The 22,117-nt window shown below is 43.5% G+C and overlaps 1 protein-coding gene and 1 pseudogene across 2 annotated transcripts in view; both read right to left on the reverse strand.

Annotated features, from left to right (window-relative positions):
• SGF29 (SAGA complex associated factor 29) overlaps positions 1-18,173 on the reverse strand; it is a 29,273-nt gene extending 11,100 nt beyond the window's left edge. Inside the window, exons 1-2 of one of the 2 annotated variants that reach the window (XM_010972523.3) lie at positions 18,130-18,173; positions 1,964-2,053 (exon numbers count right to left, since the gene is read on the reverse strand). In XM_010972523.3, the coding sequence (XP_010970825.2) occupies positions 1,964-2,038 (75 nt within the window). In that variant the 5' untranslated portion in view covers positions 2,039-2,053; positions 18,130-18,173. Of the gene's footprint in view, positions 1-1,963; positions 2,054-17,871; positions 17,933-18,129 lie in introns of those variants that run through there. The other variant, XM_045508259.2, reaches the window with a different exon arrangement.
• Positions 2,673-11,660, reverse strand: LOC141573954 (peroxisomal multifunctional enzyme type 2 pseudogene; annotated as a pseudogene).
• Positions 18,174-22,117: the final 3,944 nt, after the last annotated feature.

A 22,117-nucleotide genomic window follows, 5' to 3' on the forward strand; every position in this document is an offset into this window, starting at 1 on the left:
GCAGTATGATATACTCAGGCTAAATTACATCTAGGTGTGACTGCCATTCATCTAACCCTAGGATGGGGAATCCAACATTTTTGGGTACAAAATATGTATCCTAACTGCAAAACCCAGGCCATTAGCACACAGCGGCAACAAAATGCATGGCAGAGTAAGCAACACTGGCCCACAGACAGAAAAGGGCTTCAGGGGATGTAGGTACTGGGGCATTCTTTGTGGGGTAAGCTGAATTCACTAACAAGAGGCAGCATTCAGGGGGAAAAGATTCGTTATTTAGAATAAACAAACAGAAGTGTGTTCTTTTGCAGGAGGAAGGCAAGGGATGGGGGAATCAGTCTGGAAAGATGATGAGGCTTTAGCGAAGTGATTCAGGCCAATCCAACAGATGATGCTGGATAATTCTAGGACCATCTGTTGTTGGGAACGGCTTGCACCTTGACCCACCAGGACCTGACTCTTTTAATACAAATAGAGGCTTCAGTAGCCATCGAACAGTGGCCCTCTATCCTAGCAGCTGAGCCCCAAGAAGCATCCTGTGGAAGCCCTCTGGGGCACTGTAATTCACACTGATGCACCATGACTACCCCTGACCTGAGAATAGATCAAAAGAAGACATATCCTGAAGAAGTGCAGTCAGTGGAGACAGGACTTCCACTCTGACAACTACCTGTGGCCTTCTGAAAGGAGGGAGGTGGACTCTGCTGTACAACAGCACATGATGGAAACCAGTCTCAGTACAAGCCCGAGCTGAGACAGAGTGACTGGCTTTATCCCACGTTGACTTAGAACCCAGAAATAACTGAATCACGGCCAATGTAATAAAGCCTGTCCATAATAATATCTGGTAAATTGGCAGCGCCAATTCTGTTGGGAAGGTGCAACAAATAGCTCTGTAATTCCTACTGATTTGTTCTATAATAAAACTGAATTTTACCATGACCATACATATGGTGTAACACACTGGCACTGTTGGTAGGACTCAACTACCTCGTGTAAACAAGTCCAATGATAATACTGATACTGATGATGAAGTGTATTGGGAGACTGAGTCAGAGTCACCTGAGAATGTAATGCTGATGGAAGACGACTGGCCTGAGGAAGAAACGGATTTAGCTAACCATCAGCTAATTTCTATGCTAAACAGTTTTGCATAAATTTATCATAAGGTACAAACACAGTGGTAGATGGAGGAGGAAAACAGGTGATCAAATTAGAACAAAAATATGAGAATGTATGCAGTGGCTCTATAGGTCAGATTAGTTGTTTAAGTCTGTCCCTCCCCTCCTGCAAATGTTAGATATATTCATACTGATACTATTGCTGTAACTACTACATAAATGTTATACTAAACGTAGATGCTCAAATACCATTGTTTTGTTCTAACAGATTCTTGGCCAAGGGCCAGGGTGGATGGCTGCTACAGTTAAATATTAATTCAGCAGGCCTGGGTTTTCAAAGTCAGCACATTCCAAAAAAGGTTTGGCTTTTGACCTGTTCTTGGGAGATAACCCTTAAACACACTTAGGATATCTTGCCTGATTAAGAGTATCCCTATTTACCTGGAATAAGGGGGTGGAGGGAACAGAAGAGTGACTGCTATTGGGTACAGGGCGTTTTGTCAGGTGATTAAAATGTTCTGAAATTGATTGGTAATGGTTGCACAACTCTGAATATCCTAAAAACTATTGGACTGTACACCTTAAATGGGTGAACTGTATGGCATGTGAATGCTATCTCAATAGAGCTGTTGCTAAACAAAAAGAATCATGAAATCTTGCACATGACAGAAAATCTAGCAGGAATGGCAGTCACACTCAAGTCTCCACCTCCTCTCACCTTCATTACATCATTGTGGTTCCTACATGTCCAATCTCTTTGATCACAAGCACCCCTGCCCCTTCTGCAGCTCAGCATCACAGCCCACATTCCTTTCTAGTAGAGGAGGGCTGTGGCTTTTTACCTGGGTTTGCTTGATCAGCTGATGGAGCTCCGTGAGCAGTTCTGCAATGCGGGAATCAGCAGACACGAGGGCCATGGTATACGGGGGTGCCTGAAGTAGGTGGGGGAGAAGAGAACCTTATTAGTGGCTGTTGTGGGTTAAAACTGTTCTCCAGAAAGATATGTTGAAGCCCTAACCCCCAGTACCTGTGAATATGACATTTGGAAGTAAGTCATTAAGATGTATATTAAGATGAGGTCATACTGGAATAGGGTGGACCCTTAATCCAATGCCTGGTGTCCTTATAAAAGAAGAGGCACAGACACGCATATAGTGAGTGCCAGGTGGAGAGAGACACGTGCACACATGGAGGGAAGACAGACGTCTGACAGAGGAGGAGAGAGAGTGGGAGTTATGCAGCTACAAGCCAAGGAATGCCAAGGACTCCTGGCAACCACTAGACTGGGAGAGATGCATGGAACATATTCTCCTTCTGAGCACTCAAGAAGGAACAAACCCTTGATTCTGGAACTAATATAACCCCATGATTTTCGAATTCCAGTCTTCAGAACTGTGAGACAATACATTTCTTTTAAGTCACCCAGTTTATAGTCATTTGCATTTACAACAGCCCTAGGAAATGAATACAGTGGCAAGCTGTCCTGGAATTCTTTCAGTGATGTTTGTGCTCAACATGTTTAATCAAGTCAAGAGTACTTTTTGGAAGTACCTTCCAAAAGCAACATGTCCTAGTCCCAGCTCTGCTGCTATAATCCTGACAAATGATTCAAGCATTCTGGTCTCCATTTTTTTTTTTGAAGTCTGTAAAATGATTCAAATAAAATTTTAAGTAAAGACACTTTCTGAGTCACAAAGCACTGTTACCTTAAAATCTCTGCTTCTGTTTATTAAAAAAGTAATCTACAAACCAGGAATAGGTGGGAACTTCCTCAATCTGATAAAGGGTATCTGAAAACCCACAGCTAATATCATACTTAATGGTGAAATACTGAATTCTTTCTTCTCTAAGATCAGGAACAAGTCAACATAGTTCTGGAGGTTCCAGCTAGGGCAACAGGGCAATAAAATGAAATAAAAGAATCCAGCTTGGAAAAGAAGTAAAACAATCTCTGTTTGCAGATGACATGACCTTATTTACAGACAATCTTAAGAAATCCACTAAACAACTATTAGAAATAATAAAAGGTTAGAACTAATAGCAAGGATGCAGGACACAAGATCAATGGACAAAAATCAACTGTATTTCTAAGCAGTTGCAACGAACAATCCAAAAATGAAATTAAGAAAACAATTACATTTATAATAGCATCATAAAGAATAAAATACTTAGGAATAAGTTTAACAAGAGAAGAGTTTTTATCCTGAAAACTACAAAACATTGTTTAAAAAAAATTAAGACCTAAATAAATAGAAAAGACATCCCATGTTCATGGATTAGAAGACTTAATATTGTTAAGATAGCATTATTCTCCAAATTGATCTACAGTTTAAATGTAATCAGTATCAAAATTCCAGCGGGCAAAAAAAAAAAAAAAAATCCCGCTGGCTTCTTTGCAGAAATTAACAAGCTCATCATTAAATTCATACGCAAGTTCAAGGGATCCAGAATAGCCACATAATCTTGTAAATGAAAAAGTTTTGCCAATTACAAAATGTACTACAAAGCTACAGTAATCAAGATGGTACTGGCAAAAGGGTAGTCATAAAGATCAAGAGAACAGAATTAAGAGACTGGAAATAAACATTTATATCCATGGTCAATTGATTTTCAACAAGGTTACCCAGACAACTTGATAATGGTACAAGAACAGCTGGATGTTCACATGTAAAAGGATGAATTTGGACTGATACCTCAGACCATGCACAAAAATGATTCGAATAGACAGTTCTACAAAGAAGATACACAAGTGGCCAAGAAGCACATGAAAAGATGTTTAATATCATTAGCCATCAAAGAAATGGATATCAAAACCACAGGAGATACCATTTCACACTCACTAGAATGGCAAAATAAAAGAGACGTAAGTGTTGGCAAGGATGTGGAGAAACTGTATGAATGGATAAAGTGTGGTGTTATCCACTCCACAGAGTATATTACTTGACAATAAAAAGGAATGAAATACCGACACATGCTACATCACGGATGAAACTTGAAAACATTATGCTAAGTCAAAGAGGCCAGACACAACAGACCACCTATCATGATTCCATTTACATTCAGAATAGGCAGGTTCATAGAAAGCTGCAGGGGAGGGGCTGAGGAAGGAAGGGGAATGACTGTTAATGAGTATGGGGCTTTGGGGGCAAGTGGTGAAAATGTTCTAAAATTGTGGTGATGGCTGCGTAACTCTGAGTATACCAGAAACTACTGAGCTGTACATTTTAAACAGATGCACATCTTCATCCCCACCAGTCGTAGGCAAACACTAATTTTCTTTCTGTCCCTACAGATTTGCTTGTTCTGCATTTCACTCCTTTTTATTGTTGACTAATATTCCATGTTTGCATATACCACATTTTGTGTATCAATTCATCAACTGATGGACATTTGGGTTGTGTTCACTTTATGGATTATGCTATGAACACTTGTGGACAAGTTTTTGTGTGGATGTGTTTTCATTTTCTGGGTATATACCTACAAGTACAATTGCTGGATCATATGGTAACTCCACATTTAACCTTTTGAGGAACTGCCAGACTGTTTCCAAAGTGGAGATACCATTTTATATTCCCATCAGCAATGTGCGAGGGTTCCAATATCTCTGCATCTGCATCGACATGTGGTATTGTCTTTTTGATGACAGCCATCCTAGTGGGTGTGAAATGGTAACTAGCAGTTTTGATTTGTATGTCCCTGATGGCTAGTGATGCTGAACATCTTTTCATGTATTTAATGGCCATTTGTGTATCTTCTCTGATGATCTTTTTCCCCATTTTTACTGGGTTGTCTTTTTTATTACTGAATTGTGTCCTTTGAAGCATGTTTTTAATTTTTATGAACTTAACTGTTTTTCTCTGGTTGCCTGTGACACAGATCTGTTTTTTCTCACATGTGCATTTAATACAGAAGAACATGTCCCTTAAGAAAAGAAGTCTAGCTGCATTAGCTAGAACCACACAAAACCAGGGATCTAGAGTTCAGATTACAGATTAGAAGTGGACACATCTGAGAAAGGTCAGCATAAATGCCATGGCTAAAGTTGCAGGAACTGATGATGCTAGTGGTAATCTGCTAAGTGAACAAAGAGGAAGGAGGAAAGAGACCCACTGAGCCACAACCACGGTGAAGGTGTGGACCAAAGGTGGGAAGACTCTGGGAAGGAACAGCAGGGAAAAAGAGTTGTTCACTCCTGAGACATAAAGCAAGAATCCTGGTCAGAATCACTTGCCTTCTACCTGCCCATCTGTGTATATTTAAATTGGGGGAAGCCCTCCAACTGGACAGGTAGGTTTTAGTTTATACTGTCCCATCACACTGATAGCAAGCACTCTCACTATGCTACCAGGTTAAGTCAGTTACCTTCCCTGATGATACTGACACTTCAAACTTCTTTCTCTTCAGTATCTCTGCTCCTGCCCTGAGATCCAGATCTGGGTCCTCTTAACTGATGTCTGAGGTCCCTACTTTGCTCAGAAGAGAAGCCAGAAACTTTATTCCCACCAACAAAATGATGAGCTCCAAGGAGCAGCACCTGTCACCTCTGCCTTCCCCTACAGAGGGCCAACTGTCCCTGAACTTACTGAAGACCAACCCCTCTCTCATCTGTTCTCTGAACACTTTCTTCCCTTGGACCATCTGATACTCCTTTCCTATGCTTTATGAGCAAACAAGCATACTTCAGGAGAGCCCATCTTAAAAATAAGAGCTTCCGAAGCCCACATTCATGTCCAGTTACCCACTTGTCTGTTCTACTTCACAGCAAACCTTAAGTTGTCCCAGCATGTGCCTCTACTCCCTCACCCCCATTTGACTTTTCAACCCACTTCAGACTAGCTTCTGTCCTCACCTTCAGTCCAGTGGAAATGCTTGAGAACAAATGACCCCTACAAGTCAAAGCATTAGATCCATTCCTGTTTCATGTGACCTGACCTGTCAGCATCTGGACACAGGTGCTCACTCCCACATCCTCTGGCTTCAGGGTCTCCCTCCTGCATGGTTTGCCTATACCTCACGCCACCTCCTCCTCAGTCTCCTGGGCTGGCCCTTCTCCTACCTGTCCTCAGGGCTGGAGCCTGGTGGCCGCCATTCCCACACATTTCTAGGTAACCCCCTACCTCTGCCCCATCTGTGCAATGACATCTCCAAATCCTTATCTCCGTCAAAGTGGGAAAGTTTACCTGAGAGGTGATTAGCAACATCCAATGCCACAGAAAAGGACTCAGAGCTATCTCCTAACTGACAGGATGTTCCTGAGGACCCCAGGGAAAACACTTTCAGTGGGAGGGACAGGAGCCACCATGCAGAAGGGGTGTGGTGGAAGCAGCAAATGTAGGTAACTATTTCCCATTAGCAGGCCTGTGACTCAGAGACAGGGGTGGAGGCTTGCAGGGAAGGCAGAGCAGACGGGGGTTTACAGATGGAGGAAAGGTAAGCAAGTTGGCTGAGGGGTGGGAACGCACTGAGAACAAGTCCAAGGACCAGAGAACGAGGCTGTGCCTGATGAGACAGGAGGGTGAGGGATGGGATCCGGCCCTGAGACACGTCCAGTGTCATCTGTCATTATTTGCTGACATTCCTTCTGCGCTCAGCTGCAGTTGTCCTGTCCCGTTCCACCCCTACCTTCCAAAGAGGCTTAATGGCACACTCTTTCCCTCCTTGCCAAGGATACAAATGTTACACTTTTTTTCAAGAACCAGTTCAAGACTAACTTTTCTCTTGTTTGATTTTTCCTGAACCTATCTAGACTTTCCAACCTACCTTTATAACCCGGCTTCCTAGCCAGGGGATGTAGGTAGATGTTTTCTTCCCCAACCAGACTGGAAGCTCATCAGGCAAGAACAGCTACCTCTGCTTTCATCAACAGTCCCCTTTCATTGATAATCCCACTGATAAGTAGTGTCAGGAACTTGGAAAGAACTTTATACTTTTTACTACTTTATATACCTCCTCTCTCTTACCCTGACCCCCATCCCCAAAGTTACATCATTTCGAGTTTCCCATGTCAACTATTCCAAACTTTTTTTTTTGGCGGGGGGTGGGAAGGGTTGAAAATGGTTTATCATGAAGACAGAGGTCTAAGAACAGAAGGACAATTACGTGCCAGCTTACAGTTCCTTGTAAAAATAGTAACATGAGAAATCAGTAGAAAATGAAAATCTGAAAAGTTATCTGAAATCTGAAAATGAGACAGGAGGGAAGGCGGCAGGACACAGCCATTCAAGGAATGACGCAGCAATTAACACCAAAATGGCGGAAGATTCGACTCCCAACAGGCCTTGAGGCCCAAGATGGCGGGAGATTTGACTTCTAGTGGATCTTGAGCTTCACTACATGCTCATTGTAATATATTAGCATGATAAATGACACTCCCACAGGAGCCATGACAGTTCCAAGGCTAAAAAAGTCACAGAGTGGGGCGGTGGCCCAATTCCTGGAAATCCCAGCCCCTTTACCAGGGTAGTTCGAATGGTTCTTCCACCTGTTAGCATATGGAGCTACCGAGTCATAAAAAAAGAAATGGTGCCTTGTGGCCACCTCTCTTGCTCCCTCATCTTTGGAGATGGTCTTCACTCTATCTATGGAGGGTGTATCTACTTTTACTTTAACCTGAGTGCCCAACTCCCACACCTCGTGGCCTTTCTCTTGCCTTTTAAAACAGCCTACACTCTATGTGGTATGTACCTCTCTAAATAAATCTGCCTTTACTCAATTGTGGCTCACTCTTGAATTGTTTCCTGCACAAAGCCAAGGACCCACACTTGGCAGGGCACATCCCAGGGGCTCAACGGAAACCTGGGACATGGCCCTCCTAACGCGCCACATCCATTTTTCCAGCATCAAAAATGTTAAGCAATTTCCCTTGTATCTTAATTTTGACCATTTTTGCTGAATCACTTTTGCATATTTAGGGGAAGAGGGTATTTGATTTTTCTATTTTAAGTAATAATGCAGTATGTCCTTCAGAGCTTGGCATAGACTTTGAGAATCATCTGAAGTTTCTGGCCTCAGAATGATGTTCCCTCTGGCCTTTAGTCTGCCACCAAAGAACACCTTCTGAGGATCAAGCTTGCCCAAGACTACTTCCATGAAATCTTCACCTGAAAGCGTGAGTGTTCTATCAGCAGAACCTTTCACAGGGCCTTGATACACTCTTCCAGTACCATTTTTCAGGTCCATGGTCCACTTAGCTGCAGTATTTTCACCTTTAGTGATACGTCACTCAGTAAAGCATTTACTTTCTTCACCACCGCTTGTCCGATATCCTGAAGGCGGAGACCCATCTCCTCAAACACAAGAGTACTCTGAAGCTCCCCACCCTCAGGTGGTGTTTTTGCTAAAACATCAGATGTTGGCACAAGATCCACATACACATTTGAAATGACGACATCTCCAGTTCCTTGGATCTTGGTTTGGAAATGGATTCTATTTCCACATCTCAGTTTGTAGAGTTTGTCCTGGATATACCGGTTTTGCAAAACAACCCTTAATTGCCTTGAATCCTGACACAGCATTATCTGCCAACTGCTGTTAAAACATGCCTGGCAGAAAATCCAAATGTACATAATCCATATAATATGGACTTGTCGATACCTGCTAAGCTAGCAAAGTTAGGGTCCAGGTGTAAGGGATTCCAGTCTCCACTGAGGCAGTACAAAGCAGCCTGATTAAGTGAGATGGTATCTGTAAGTGTGGCATCAGGAAGTCCATTAGGTATGGCTATAGCTACCCTGGCTTTGTCCGTCGTTTGTTTTCTACCAAGAACTCCAGAGCCAACAAGGCAGGCAGAGAACTGATTATAACATGTAAGTTCCTCCCCAGAATAAGAACAGACATCCACAAGAAGCACTAAACTGCGTCCTTTATCCAGGACATCAGCAACAACTGCTTCACATTTTAATTTTCCTTGAACTCTCTGAGGCTTGGCGGCATTATCAAAGTCACAGATCTTTGCCCAACTGGTCTCAGGAGTCATTGGCTGATTCCTCTGTCTTACAATGGCTCCAAGGGTCTGCTCCCATTGTAATTTTCCAATCCATCCTGCTCCAACCTCAGACAAGCCAGCATTTTCCTCACTACTCTCATGGCAAAACCAAAGGACTAGGGGTATTACATAATCTGGCTTCAGAGCTTCCAGAAGATCTTCAGGCAAAACACTCTGGGTCATCTGTGATCCAGCAGTAGGGACAACAGTGTTACAATGAATGTGGATTTTCCTGCCTTCAAGTGCAAGACTACTTGGAAGGCCCAGAAGACCCAGCTCCGCACCACTATAATTTGCCTAGCTGAAGTTGCCATGTATTCCTGAAGCCAATGAAGTCTTAATAATCCTTTCAAAATTCTGTTTCTTCATGAGATCCCATACTGCCCAGGTCACCAGGAATGAGCCCCACAAATGAACCCTATGGATTATATCCCAGTCTCCATTACTTATTCTACCAAAGGAACGGTCCCTCAGAATCCCAGCGCTGCTGATTACAACGTTTATTCTTCCAAAAGCATCTGGCACTGTCTTCACAACCTTCTCTCCTGCTTCCACTGAATCATAATTGGCCACTGCTTTTTCGCCTCTCCCTCTTATTTCTTCAACAACCTCATCAGCAACTAAGGAGCCTTTACCAACTTCCCTGAAGTGCCCTCCTAGATCATTCACAACAACTGTGGTACCTCCTTCTGCAAAAGCTGGGACACAGGCTCAGCTCAGTCCTGCCCCCGCGCCAGTGACCAGTACCACCCACCCGTCCAACCTCAACGGCAGGCCCCAAGTCGGCCTGCAGCGACACACACACACACACACACAAGCAGAACCTCTGGAGCTCAGACTGCAGGACAGGGAGGGCTGGGAGCAAACTTCTTTTTTAAGTGAAGGCTCTTCCAGGCTACTGCATCATCAACTACAAACCACATGGCATGGACTCCCAAACCTATCACCGGCCCTGATGGCTTCCCCAAGATTCAGAATCTTACATTCTCCTGCTGGATGGACACCACCACAGGAGACCCCAAATCACTATGCCCAACATAGACATTCCTTATGTGATTCCACTTCTGTATGCTAGAAATGTTTCATAATAAAAAAAAAAAATTTAAACTAATGTGTCCAGAAAAATTAGATTATGATAATGGCTGCACAACCCTGTAAATATACTTTCAAAAAGACAATGAATTGTACACTTTAAATGAGTGAACTGTGTGGTAGGTGAATTATATATGCACCACTGTTAAATGTGGTGGCATGCTCCTTCTTTGTCGATGTTACCATAACCCACTCAGCCACCTATTCTGGAAACCAAGTTATTTTCAACTCTCCCCTCTCCCTCAATCCCCCTGTACAATCAATCACCACTTCAGCTGTTTTACTGCCTCAGTATTTCAGGACTCCATCCTCTTCTTTTTAATCCTTTATTCATTCAGGCCGTATCAGGTTGGTCCCTCTGTAACTTAAACTGCAGCCTCCTAACCGGTCTTCTTCCTTCCCGCTTTCTCGTCTCCATCAAATCCACCCTCTACACAGCCCCAGGAACATCCATCTAAAAGACAAATGTGGCCATGCTGTTCCCCAACAAGAGCTTTCAAATCCCTGCCTCCAGAAGAAGTCAAGCTCTTAACATAGGACACAGGCCTCCATGAAGAGGTTTTCATCCCCGCGTCTCCCCGTATCCCATCACCTCTCATCCCTGTCTGCCTCACATTTTATATTGCAGCAACATGAACTGTTCTGTTTTTTTATCTCGTACCATGTAATTTCTTATCCCAGAGCCCTATATTTGTGCTGCTCCCTCTTACTGGGATGTTCCTCCTGCAATCAAATCACCCCTAACCCTCTGCCTGACTTAACTATTTATTCTCTAAGACTTAACTTACTACCAAGTCACCCCCTTCTCTAATCATAGGCAGAAACCCCCAGTCTTCTCAGCTGCGTGAAGTTACCTTTCTCTGTGTTCCCATTACTCCCTGTGCATCTCTCTACTGTGCCTACAAAACCAATTAAAATTCTCTTTGTGTGTATCTGTCTCCTCCCCTAGCGTGTCCAATCTCTCTGAGGGTGGGGATCACTTTATCCTTCGTACCTAGCACAGAGCTGGCACAGTCCCCACCAGCCTCACTTCTACTCCCATTCGTGCCTCAACCCATCGCATCTGGCTCTCTCTCTCAATCCCCGGTGATCTCCTGCCAGCTCTTGGAACGTTCTGCTGCCCAGAAGACCTGACCACACACTGCTCCTCAAAGCTCTGTTCTCTGGGTTTCCAGGCCTCCAACCTCCGCTATTTTTCTGCTGCCCTGCTCCTCCACCCCAGGGGAAGGTCACCCTGGCATCCTCTTCTTATTCTCTAAGTACTCCTTGAGCACTCTCACCAGCTTCAAGCCCTCAGATTCTTAAAATTCTGCATCGACGTCATCAGCCCTGACTTCTCTCCAAGGCTCCCAACTCAGACTTGCAGCTGCTACCTGAATAACTCAACCAGGAAGCCCCCTAGACACCTCACACCTCCTGTCCTGCACTGCTCTGCCTTCCAGCGGTGGGTTAACGGTGCCCATCATGGTCCAGCCGGCTTCCCAAGCCGGAAACCCTGGAGTCCCTGTTTCTCCTCCTTGCTCATCTCCTTCATCAATCCCCATTCAAATTCTATTGATTTTGCCTTAGAAGTTTCTCTTGAACCCAGCCCCTACTCTCCCACCACACCTGTCACTGTCTTAGTTTAGGCTCTCATTACATTACTGCAATATCATCCCGTCTCTCTGTCTCACTGTGGTCAGACATAAAGTCTGTTTCTCTTAAGGAAAAAAAAAAAACTTTAAGTAGATAATACTTGCACACAGTAAAAAAAAAAAAAAAAAAATTCAAATGATTAAAAAAAAATACAACAAAATCTCTCACCCCTCGAGGCAACCACTGTTGTTTCTTGGATACTTCTCCAGAGACATTCCATGTATATACAAGACAACAAAGTGTATACCTTATAAAACCTTGTGCAAGTAGAAGATGCAGAGACAGACACAGGAAGTTGAGGTTGAAACTTCCAGCAAATCAAAGTGAAGAAGTTGCCTCACGTGGTCTGGAGGGTAAGGAGTTGGTCAAATACCAAGCCAGGCAGGGCCTAATCCTGCAACCAGAAGACAACGGTGGGAAAGGAGGGACCCATTTTTGACAAGACCTGTCTAAGGCCGCTGACACTCAGCCCCTACACCAACTGTCTGGATGCCTTCATATATAAACGCTGACTTGTGACTTTTAAAATGCTTTCATCTCACCTCATTTCTATCCAATGTGAAGTAATTCTGAAGTGCTGAGATGAGTGACAGCATTCTGGAAGATCATTCTGCCTACTAAGTAGGGCCCTGCCTGGGAAAACAACTTCATTTTATGATTTAACAATGAACTACTGCTATCTCTGGAACCAGTCAGTCGTGAGCTCTCCAAATGGACCATCAAGCTGTTACCACCACCTTGATGCCCCCACCTGGGACTTGACGGACAAGTGGCGGCAGCATGCTCTCCCTACTCCAATGCCCCCTCTTCTCTGGGGCCTTCCTTAACCACCCAGGCAGCCAGTTACTCCCCTGGCTCTCCAGAGCACTCTGGTCACACCTCTATTTCCATTTTTTCCCTAATTTAAGTGAAAAAAAAAAGTATAAAAACATTAAAAAATATCTTAAAGCAAATCCCAGCAACCTAAAATGATTTACATTTTGTATGCCACTTTCTGCATATGCAATATACAGATTATCCTCAACTTTCCATGGGGTTACATTCCCACAAACGCACTGCAAGCTGGAAACACCGTAAACTGAAAATGCACTTAATACACATAACCTACCGAACGTCATAGCTTAGCCTCGTCTACCTTAAACGCGCTCAGAATACTTAAAGCAGCCAAAGCTGGGCAAGATCATCTAACATAAAGTCTATTTTATAAAAAAGTGTTGACTATCTCATGCAATTTACTGAATACTATACTAAAAGTGAAAAACAGAATGGTCGTGAGTGTGTTGGTTGCTTCCCCCTTGTGATCGCTGGCAAAATATCCATCAGGGAAATGAACTGACAGCAGTATTTTAGGAGGGTTCCAAGGAAAGGAATGCGGACAGAAGAGCTATCAAGTTCTCACCCTGGGGGAATTCCTTAACTTTTCTCAATCTCTATAAAAACCAGAGCACCCTCTTGAGGATTAACTACATAAGTACAGTGCTAGGCAGTGCCTGGCACAGCACGCACACTAGTTGAACACGAGTTGCCTCCTCGTCATCTGTAGATATGGGTCAAGGGGCTGCCAGGAAAAAAGGCAGGGACTGTGTAAAGCGGAGCAAAGCAGCAAAAGGCACGCGCAATAGAAAACAAACGCTGACGCATCCCAAACCTGGGGGAGCAACCACTCGCCCGCCAGGTAAGGGCGCTCTCCTGTTTGAGCTTTGCCTACTGGCTAGTGCCCAGCCTGGGAGAATCACCTCATTTTACAATTCTACAACAAATCACTGCTATCTCTGGATCTAACCAGCTGTGAAACTGAACTTCCCCAGAAAACATACTCTAAGTAGAGGCAAAGATTTCTGTGACTCTCCGTTCTGAGAACACTAAGCCTGCTGATGCAGCGCAAGTGGGAACGGGGGACTTAAAACCACATGTGACTAAAAGGCCAGGCAGCTCCCAGCTGGGAGGAGACTGAACGTTCAGCCCAAGCCGCCTGTTTATGAGAGTCCAAGGGTCCCAGCTATCTCAGCAATAATTTCTAATCAAGAAAGATTGCGTAATTCTCATAAGGTTTCCGGGCATTTTTATGAGTTGTGAGGCAAGGCCCAATGCCCTAAATTTTCTGGGTCCTAGCACTCTCTTCTTTCCACTGACTTAGAAGGCCACACTTTCTATCTCTACCCACAGAGGGAACCACTATTGCGATATTTCCCACTACAGAGTAGTTTTATGCCTGTTCCAGAACTTCATAAAACATAATCACACCATCCATATTCTTTACTGTCTGGATTCTCTCACTTAATGTGTTTTGAGATTTACCTGTGTTGCTGTATCAAGAGTTTATTCCTTTGTATTGCTGAATCCAATTCTTTGTATGAACAAACGAGTTCTCTTTTGATAGTATACCTATTCCCATTTTTTGCTATTATGAATAAAACTGCTATGAGCAATCATACATGTATTTTTAGACACATGTTCATTTTTCTTAAGTAAATATTTAGGTCAGGTAACAGCACTCTGCTTTTCCTTTGGGAAACCATCCCTCATCTTGTCCCCAAGGTTGGGTACACAACTTGGGCCCAGGAAAGTATTATATTCTCTTTGAAGACCATGACTGGTTCAGAAAGAGGTATGTGACCCAAGTCTGGCCAAAATTAATTTCAGATCTTTTCCTGAAGCTGTCTGCAAAAGAGAGCCTCCTTCAGTTGGTTAAAAGAGTAGCATGGAAGCCTGGAACTGATGGAGGCTTTGGTGTGCCTGAGAAAGAAACCAATATGGAGGAAAACAGAACTGAAAGTCATAGAAAATACTGGGGACATAATTTAGGTTTCTAGATATAGCCATGCCTGAAGCTGATTCACCTGGGACTCTTCAGTATCAAAAGATACTTCTTTTCTGCTTAGGCTCATTTGGGTTACCTTTTTGTTACCTGCAACTGAGAAATTTGACTAAAAAGAGGTCATTCTTAAGGACAAAAGCTGCAAGGTGGAAGTACATATTGACTGCTAAGCATTCAGCCTAAAACTGTTCTCTGACTCCAACAGCAGCCAAGGCCTCATACAAACAAAGGCAAACATCCTATAGTTAAACCACTCTAAAGTTAATCCCACGGAGTTTAAGACAATAAAAGCTTTTGTTCTGAGTCAAAGGGAAGCAAGGTATCTAAGACTATACTCAGATCCCATACCCTCAATCTAGCCACCATCAGTAAGAATCTACATTTATCAATTGGTTTTTTAAAAAATTAAGAAGACTTGATGATCCTCCCATCCCACCATCTGGATCTACCATGCTGCTGTACCGACGCTTACACCGGTGATTCTCATTTAAACCGACTGCACTCCTCAAGCATACCTTCTTTACAGCTGGGGAAACTGGAGTTCAGATAGGCTGTTACACTAGGTAACTCAGGAAAGACAGGTAGCTGAGCTGGGATTGCAAGACTGCAAACTACAAAATCTATGCTCTTCCTCCCAAATCCAAGTTTTGTCACAACTTCAGCATATTCAATGACAAAAGAGATCATGAAGGCAGAAGCATTTTGTCTACTATAAACTGCCAATCGTTAGGTCATTCAGTAACATCTGGTGGGAAAAAAACAAAAGAGGTAGGAAAATAAAGGTAACAATGACAGCTATTCCTTACTGAGTACCTACCATGTGCTAGGCACTCTTATGTGGAATTATCCTATTTAACGAGCCTCCAAAGTACTATTCATTTAGTACTGTGAAAACTTGAGTCTGGGAGAAATAAATGACTTTCCCAAGGTCAAGCAAGTAATAAGTAGCAGAGGTGAGATTCAAATCCAGGTCTGTCTGACTCTACAACCTAAGCCTTAACGGCTCAAACAATCCTTAGTATCAACATCCAACTCCCATTTGGTCAATGTTCACCATTCTTTCGCTCCACAGATACAGTGACCACTGAAGTGATATGAATGGGGTACTTTTCTTCAAAGCAGATGACTCATCAAATGTCTAAATAAGATTCACTTTCAAAACTTTTCTAAGAATTTTTGTACGAATCTATATAATTTTAGAAATCAGAAAAAAAGAACTTCGACTTAACACATGTCCTTACTTCTAGCTCCAGAAAGTAGGTCTCCAAAACTATGGATTCTAATGGACCTACCCGCTGAGAGCAGGGTGCCCTGTGGTGGGCCAGGCATTTATAAAATGGACACTCTGGTTTATAAAATACTTTCAATGCATTGTTTCAGATCCTGGACGGCACCTTTCAAAGAGCCCTCTCATACCAACCTTACTCTACAATATCCATATTGCTAAATTTCAGGGCCCCCACCTCAACTAAGCACAGATTTTTATGCTTCTATTATGCCTGCCTGAAATGTCCTTTGATCCTTCCCCTTCCTCCCCTCCGGATCTCTCAAATTTACTCAGCTTTCAGGGTCCAAATCAAATTGCAGCAAAGTTAACATTTTTACAGCAGTATTTGCCAATTTTTTTCACACCATGGCATACAGAGAACATGAAAGTATTCACACAGCATACTGGGGTAGAAGGACAAAGCTGTTCATAGCCAGAAAAGACTGGCAGGGAAATCTGGCTGTCCCAGGCCCCTCTCAACTGCCCTGATGCCAAGGGCAATCAAAATTTCCAGAACTTTCAAAGCACCATACACAAACCTCTGTTCTTGCACTGATCACACATATACCCAGAGACTAACTGACTTTCTTGTGTCTCCTGTCACATCATAAACTCTTAGAACAGAAGGATGCAGTTTTATTCATCTTTACAGTCCCAGCAACTAGCACAGGGCATGGCACCTATTAAATCCTCAAAATAGATTTCAGAACTGAACTGAGTCCTGGAAACCTCTTCAGTCTTCCAACTCAGAAACAGTTCAACAATTCTCAAGCTGGGCTATTCAATCTCTTCTCCTCCCTGACTCAAAAAAAAAAAAAAACAAAAAAACCAAAATAGTTGTTACCAACATACTCTAAGAGGGACTGTCTACTTCTAACCTATGGAAAAGAGGTTCTTCCCCTTTATAAAGTCATTCACTCAATATTTATCAAACACCTACTCTGTGCCAGGCATGAGGGATACATAGCAGTGAAGGGGACAAACAGTCCCGACCTTGGTCTTGCGAAACTTACAGTCCAGAAAGGGACAATGATATTAAACAAATAGTTCCATATACTTATTTGTAGGTGAAATAACATTCTAAAAGGGACAAACAGAACAGATAAATGAATAAGTCTGCATAAATAATGACAGAAAATGTCAATACTGAAAAAAGAAATTCTCAGGCAGAAAGGACTGACCGAGTGCCAAAAATACCTTCAATTAGACACCCAGTAGTGAAACGTAAAAACCTCAAGGATAAATATGTGCTGACTGATGAAGGAGGAGACAAGGGAAGCAGGACACCAAGAATAACTCAAGATGTTTGGCCTTGGAAGAATGGGAGATTGACGAAGAGGAAACGTAAAACTCAAAATTTCAGGTAGAGTACTGAATTGAGAGCAGAAATTTGAGAGTTAAGCACAATAGATGGTACTTATATTTAAAGTCTTGAAACGGATAACTCCTAGGAAACGAACACCGAGATCTAGGATGAGGCCCTTAAGCAGTACAATGACTAAAGATAAGGAAGAGGAGCAAGAATCAGCAGAGAAGAGGCCAGAGAGAGTTGAAGCTAAAGACAACAATGTTCCACAAGGCAAATGAAGAACGCGTTTCCAGAACAGGCAGAGACAGACCAACTGCATCAAATACTGCTACGGGTCTGAGAACTAACTTAACACTGAATTCGGCGACCTAGAGACCACTGATGGCTTTGACAAATCTCTATTTCGGTAAAGGGGTGGGGGGCAAGGCCTGACTGGACTGGGTTCGGAGGAGAAAGGGTGCTAATGAATAGAGGCTGACGCTTTGGCTGCAAACGGGTAGAGAGATGAGGCACCTGGAGAAATTAGAAGGGAAAATGAGGTTGTTTGGTTAAGATGGGCACCTCCTGAGCAAATAACAAAAGCTGCCAAGGTTCGGGGCCCATCCTCTGTCTTATATATTCTCGCTCCTGGGTAGGATACCCCACCTCTGCGGGCCTCCGCATCAAGATCCGCGTGCGGCTGCTTCCCACCCTGGGGCGGCCGGCCGGCGCACGCGCAGATCCCACAGAAGGTCTGCATGGGCCTTCCCTCCCAGCGCCCCGCCTCTCCCCGTCCAGGGCGCGTGCGCACCGCCCCTCTAGAGCCGCCTCAGCAAGGCCCGGGAATGGGGACCCCCGACCCTCCGCTCCCGCCATTCTCCAGGTTGGGGGTGGGGTCCCAAACCGCGAACCATAGCCACCTACCGAGCGGCGGGTGGTACAAGCACGTCGCACTGGAAATTGCGACGGCGGGGAGCAGGCGCGCCGTCCCTCGAATGCTTTTCAAAGTCTGCGGATATCAACGCGCTTGCGTTCGAAGATTCGCGGCAGGTCGATAACCACACACGCTTTTTCCCTTTTATGAGCTGAGTCGCAGCGCGGACCCCTCTACGCATGCGCCCTCCTTCCTCTATGACGTGCCGCGCTGCCCCTTGGGAAGTGTAGTTTTCACTTTGACACTGTTTCTGACTCTTCAGCTGAACCTTATTTTAACAAACCAGGGTCCTAGTGTGTTTTCAGTATCCTTTCGCACTCCCCAAAGCCTCTATAAAACAAAGATTTTTTTAAACGATCAGATTGTTGATTGAAGGGGGAGCAGTGGGCATATGAGAACTCTGTGCTTTCTGCCTCAATTTTGCTGTGAACTTAAAAAATAAAGTTTATTTTTAAAAGTAAATAGATACAGGCAGGTCTGTAGACCAAGAAATTATGCTTTTAGGGAATCTTCTCAGGAATGTAATAAGGATGTGAGCACGTATTTAACTACAATGGTTTACATTCTAGCATCTTGTAATCTTAGGTAACCGCTACCAAAATTTATAATTACGAATTTGTTGGATTATTTGAATCACTTGTCAGCTCAGTGAGGCCAGGATCATCTATTCTGTTCATCTATGTGTTCTCAGTACCTACCTGAGTGCCTGGCATATAATTAGCCTTCAATGTTTTTTTATTCATTAGAAGAATCTCAGACTTCACCATAAACTGCTTCAGCCCAAAACTTAATGCATCAATTTCTTCCTTCAAGTTTGCTTTTCTTTCTGTAGCCTCTCAATAAATGACATGACCACCTACTATATCACTTCCATATCCTGCATTTTATGTGGTGTATGCAAGCTAGGACTTCACATTTTTGTGTTTGTAGAGGTCTCAGAAGCTATTTCTCATGAATGTCAAATATCAACTTTAGTTGCTCCCCAGGGGAGGTTTGGGTGGAGCTCACAATTGTTTGTTTGAATTTATCTTTAATTTCTGTTTCCTACAATAGACATGTATCCCTTAACGTGTATCACTTGCTTAAATTTTAAAGTGTTTTAGAGTGTTGCCCATATGTAAGAGATAGTTCTGTCATCCCCTTCGCATCCAAATTTTTCAAAAGAATCATCTGTCCTCGGTTTTCATTTTCCCCCTCCCACTTGGCAACAATGGCCCGAGCCAGCAGCTGGGATTAACTTCACCCTTTCCCTCCCCTCCCATATTCAATCCATCACTAAGTATCTGCAATGTAAAAATAATAACAGCTCATGTTTGCTGGGGACTTACTATGTTATCAGGCACTGCTGAAATGCTTTACAAACAGTCCACCCACTTTTCATCTCCACCACATCCACCCTAGTCCAGAGTGCCTCTGTTCTTGCCTAAACAACTACAGAAGCTTTTATTTATTTATTTTTTCAAAATCCCAGATGCAAAAGTTGAGTTACTCATTTCTCACTTTATGGTACGTCATCATCATTGGGCTCTGCATAGCCTCTCTTTTGTTTTATGTATTTATAGCCTTTTATCTATTTTATCCACTCCTCCACGCTTCTCCAGTCTGTGTCACCAACCTGTGTGGGAGTGTCTTTGTAAGACATGTGTCTTGTTTAGTATGCAGTTTTAATTTACCTAAATGGTATTGTGCTATAAATCTCATTCTATTTCTTACTTTTCCACTCAGCATCATACTTTGAAGACCTAACCTTGTTGGGTATACACCTAGACTGTGACTTAGAACAACTGTGCAATATTTCTTAGTGGGTACCCACATTTTAGTTCTTCAGATCTATGGTGCTGGAGCTCTAAATTGCCTCTTAACTACTGGCTCCCACAGACAATGCCACAGTGAACAACCTCATGGGCGTCCCCTTGTGGCCTGTGCGAGGATTTTCCTGGATTGAGCAATAGACTTTTTTTTTTAATTGATGTATAGCCGATTTACAATGTTGTATTAAATTCTGGTGTACAGCGTAGTGATTCAGTTATATATATATATATTATATATTATATATATATTCCTTTTCATATCCTTTTTCATTATAGGCTGTTACAAGATATTGAATATAGTTCTCTGTGCTATAGGGACCTTGTGAACAACAGGTCCCTCATCCATTGTCTCTTAAATTGCCTCTCCTCATCCATTCTGGCCAGGGTGAGCTTCTTAAAGTGCAAATGCCCTGGCACCCCCATCTCCTGCCCCACCCCGCCTCGTCCAACCCACTCCACCTCTCCCTCCACTTCAGCCTCCTTGTCTTCTTTATGTCTCTCATCCCTGCCATGTCCCTCCTCCCACAAGGCCTCTACAAAGCCTTCCTGGAGTGCATTTCCCTCCTCTCTTTACTTCCATATCTCCTATTCATCTTCGGATCTTCCTGGCTAGGTCAAATCCCTCTGCTATAATCTCTCAAAGCACCATGCAGACCTCCTGTAATTATGACAGTAGCACAAACATCACAATTTTACATGTTTGTGACATAACCGGATTCATGTCTGTCCTACCCTTCACCCCTTAGGTGACAAATTCCATGAAGGCAGGGCTCCTATCTATTTATGCTCATCTGTGTATCTTTAGCACTTAGCCTAGTGCCTGGCACATAATATTAAATATTTGTTAGATCAAAGAGTAAAGGAAGATGTTATCTCTGCTCAGGGAGGGCCATTGAGGGAGCAGCATATTGATAGGGGTGATTGCTATAGAATTTGGCCCTGCAGGACCAGAAATTCCATTTTTTCAGCAACCTTTCAGAATAGACTGACTCATACTGATGCAATTCACAAGAGACTGAGGTCTAAACCAGGAGCCCATTGAATCACACAGGGAGTTAGAACTGTGGAGCTGATAGAACACTCCTTTTTCTGGGCAGGACAGGCCCTTCCTGTGAGAAAGCTACAGCATGGCAAAGAAATCTGGGCCTTCCTAGTCTATCCTTAAGTCTCATTGCATCTGAAATGCTTTCCCACAGGGCCTTGAAAAGTCACAGCAATCTTCACTGAAGGTCTCTTGAGGACATGTGGAGAGAGTTACATAGGATACTTTCCTAACAATCCCTTTACAAATTCCTCCCTTAACACAGAGTTCCACTGTTGAGGGTAGTGCTCACGTCTCTCTCTCCTCTCTGCTTTCTTCCCCTTCAGAACTGACTTTTTACATGGCGGCTTCAGGCACCTTCTGTGTAAAGCCAGCCCCCGATCTCTCAGCTTGTCCCTGTTCATGCCCAGCCATCACCCACCTGAGCAAATCAAAAAGCTCTCCCTTCAACCGGACCTCCCATGGCAGGCAGGTGGGAGAAACTCTTAACTCCCGCATTCACATTTAATGGTGTTCTGTCCTTGACACAGACAAAAGAAGCCGTATAGTGACCAGAAGGTGGCATAGTATGCATGGAATCCAGTAGAGGAAGGTGATAAAATAAATTAATTCTTAAAAATTTCCTCTTCCTCTCCTCCTTCTAAAATAGGTATACACTATGAAAAAGTCAAACATTGCAGAGATCTACAACCTATAATGGAGAAAGTAAAAATTTTCCCAGTGGAGAATATAACCACTATGGAGAGTTTGGTACACATCCCATTGCCACCCCCCCTTTTAGTAATAACTAAAATAATTTTTCTTACAGGAATAGGATTATAGATGTGCTTGTGCAGCAACCCCTTAGGCTCAGGCTTGCCCTTGAGATGGGGGAGTGGGGAAGTGGGTGAGGGGGGATGGTGGGCACCCCAAGGAGGCACTCAGTGGTGGGAGGGGCACTGGGTTCTGCCCCAACAGAGCAGCGGGCTCCACAGCTGTGTCTGACTCTCCACCACCTGCTCAATCTGCAGGGCACTGGTCATCCCCAGCAAGAGATTATTTGAACAGATTTTTCTCTGGAAGGATGGAGTGATGTCTGAGGTTAACAAGCCACCAAGCAGCATTCAAAATCACCCTGATGGACCT

Source organism: Camelus bactrianus, chromosome 18, assembly GCF_048773025.1.
Source record: "Camelus bactrianus isolate YW-2024 breed Bactrian camel chromosome 18, ASM4877302v1, whole genome shotgun sequence".
In the NCBI taxonomy this organism is placed as follows: domain Eukaryota; kingdom Metazoa; phylum Chordata; class Mammalia; order Artiodactyla; family Camelidae; genus Camelus; species Camelus bactrianus.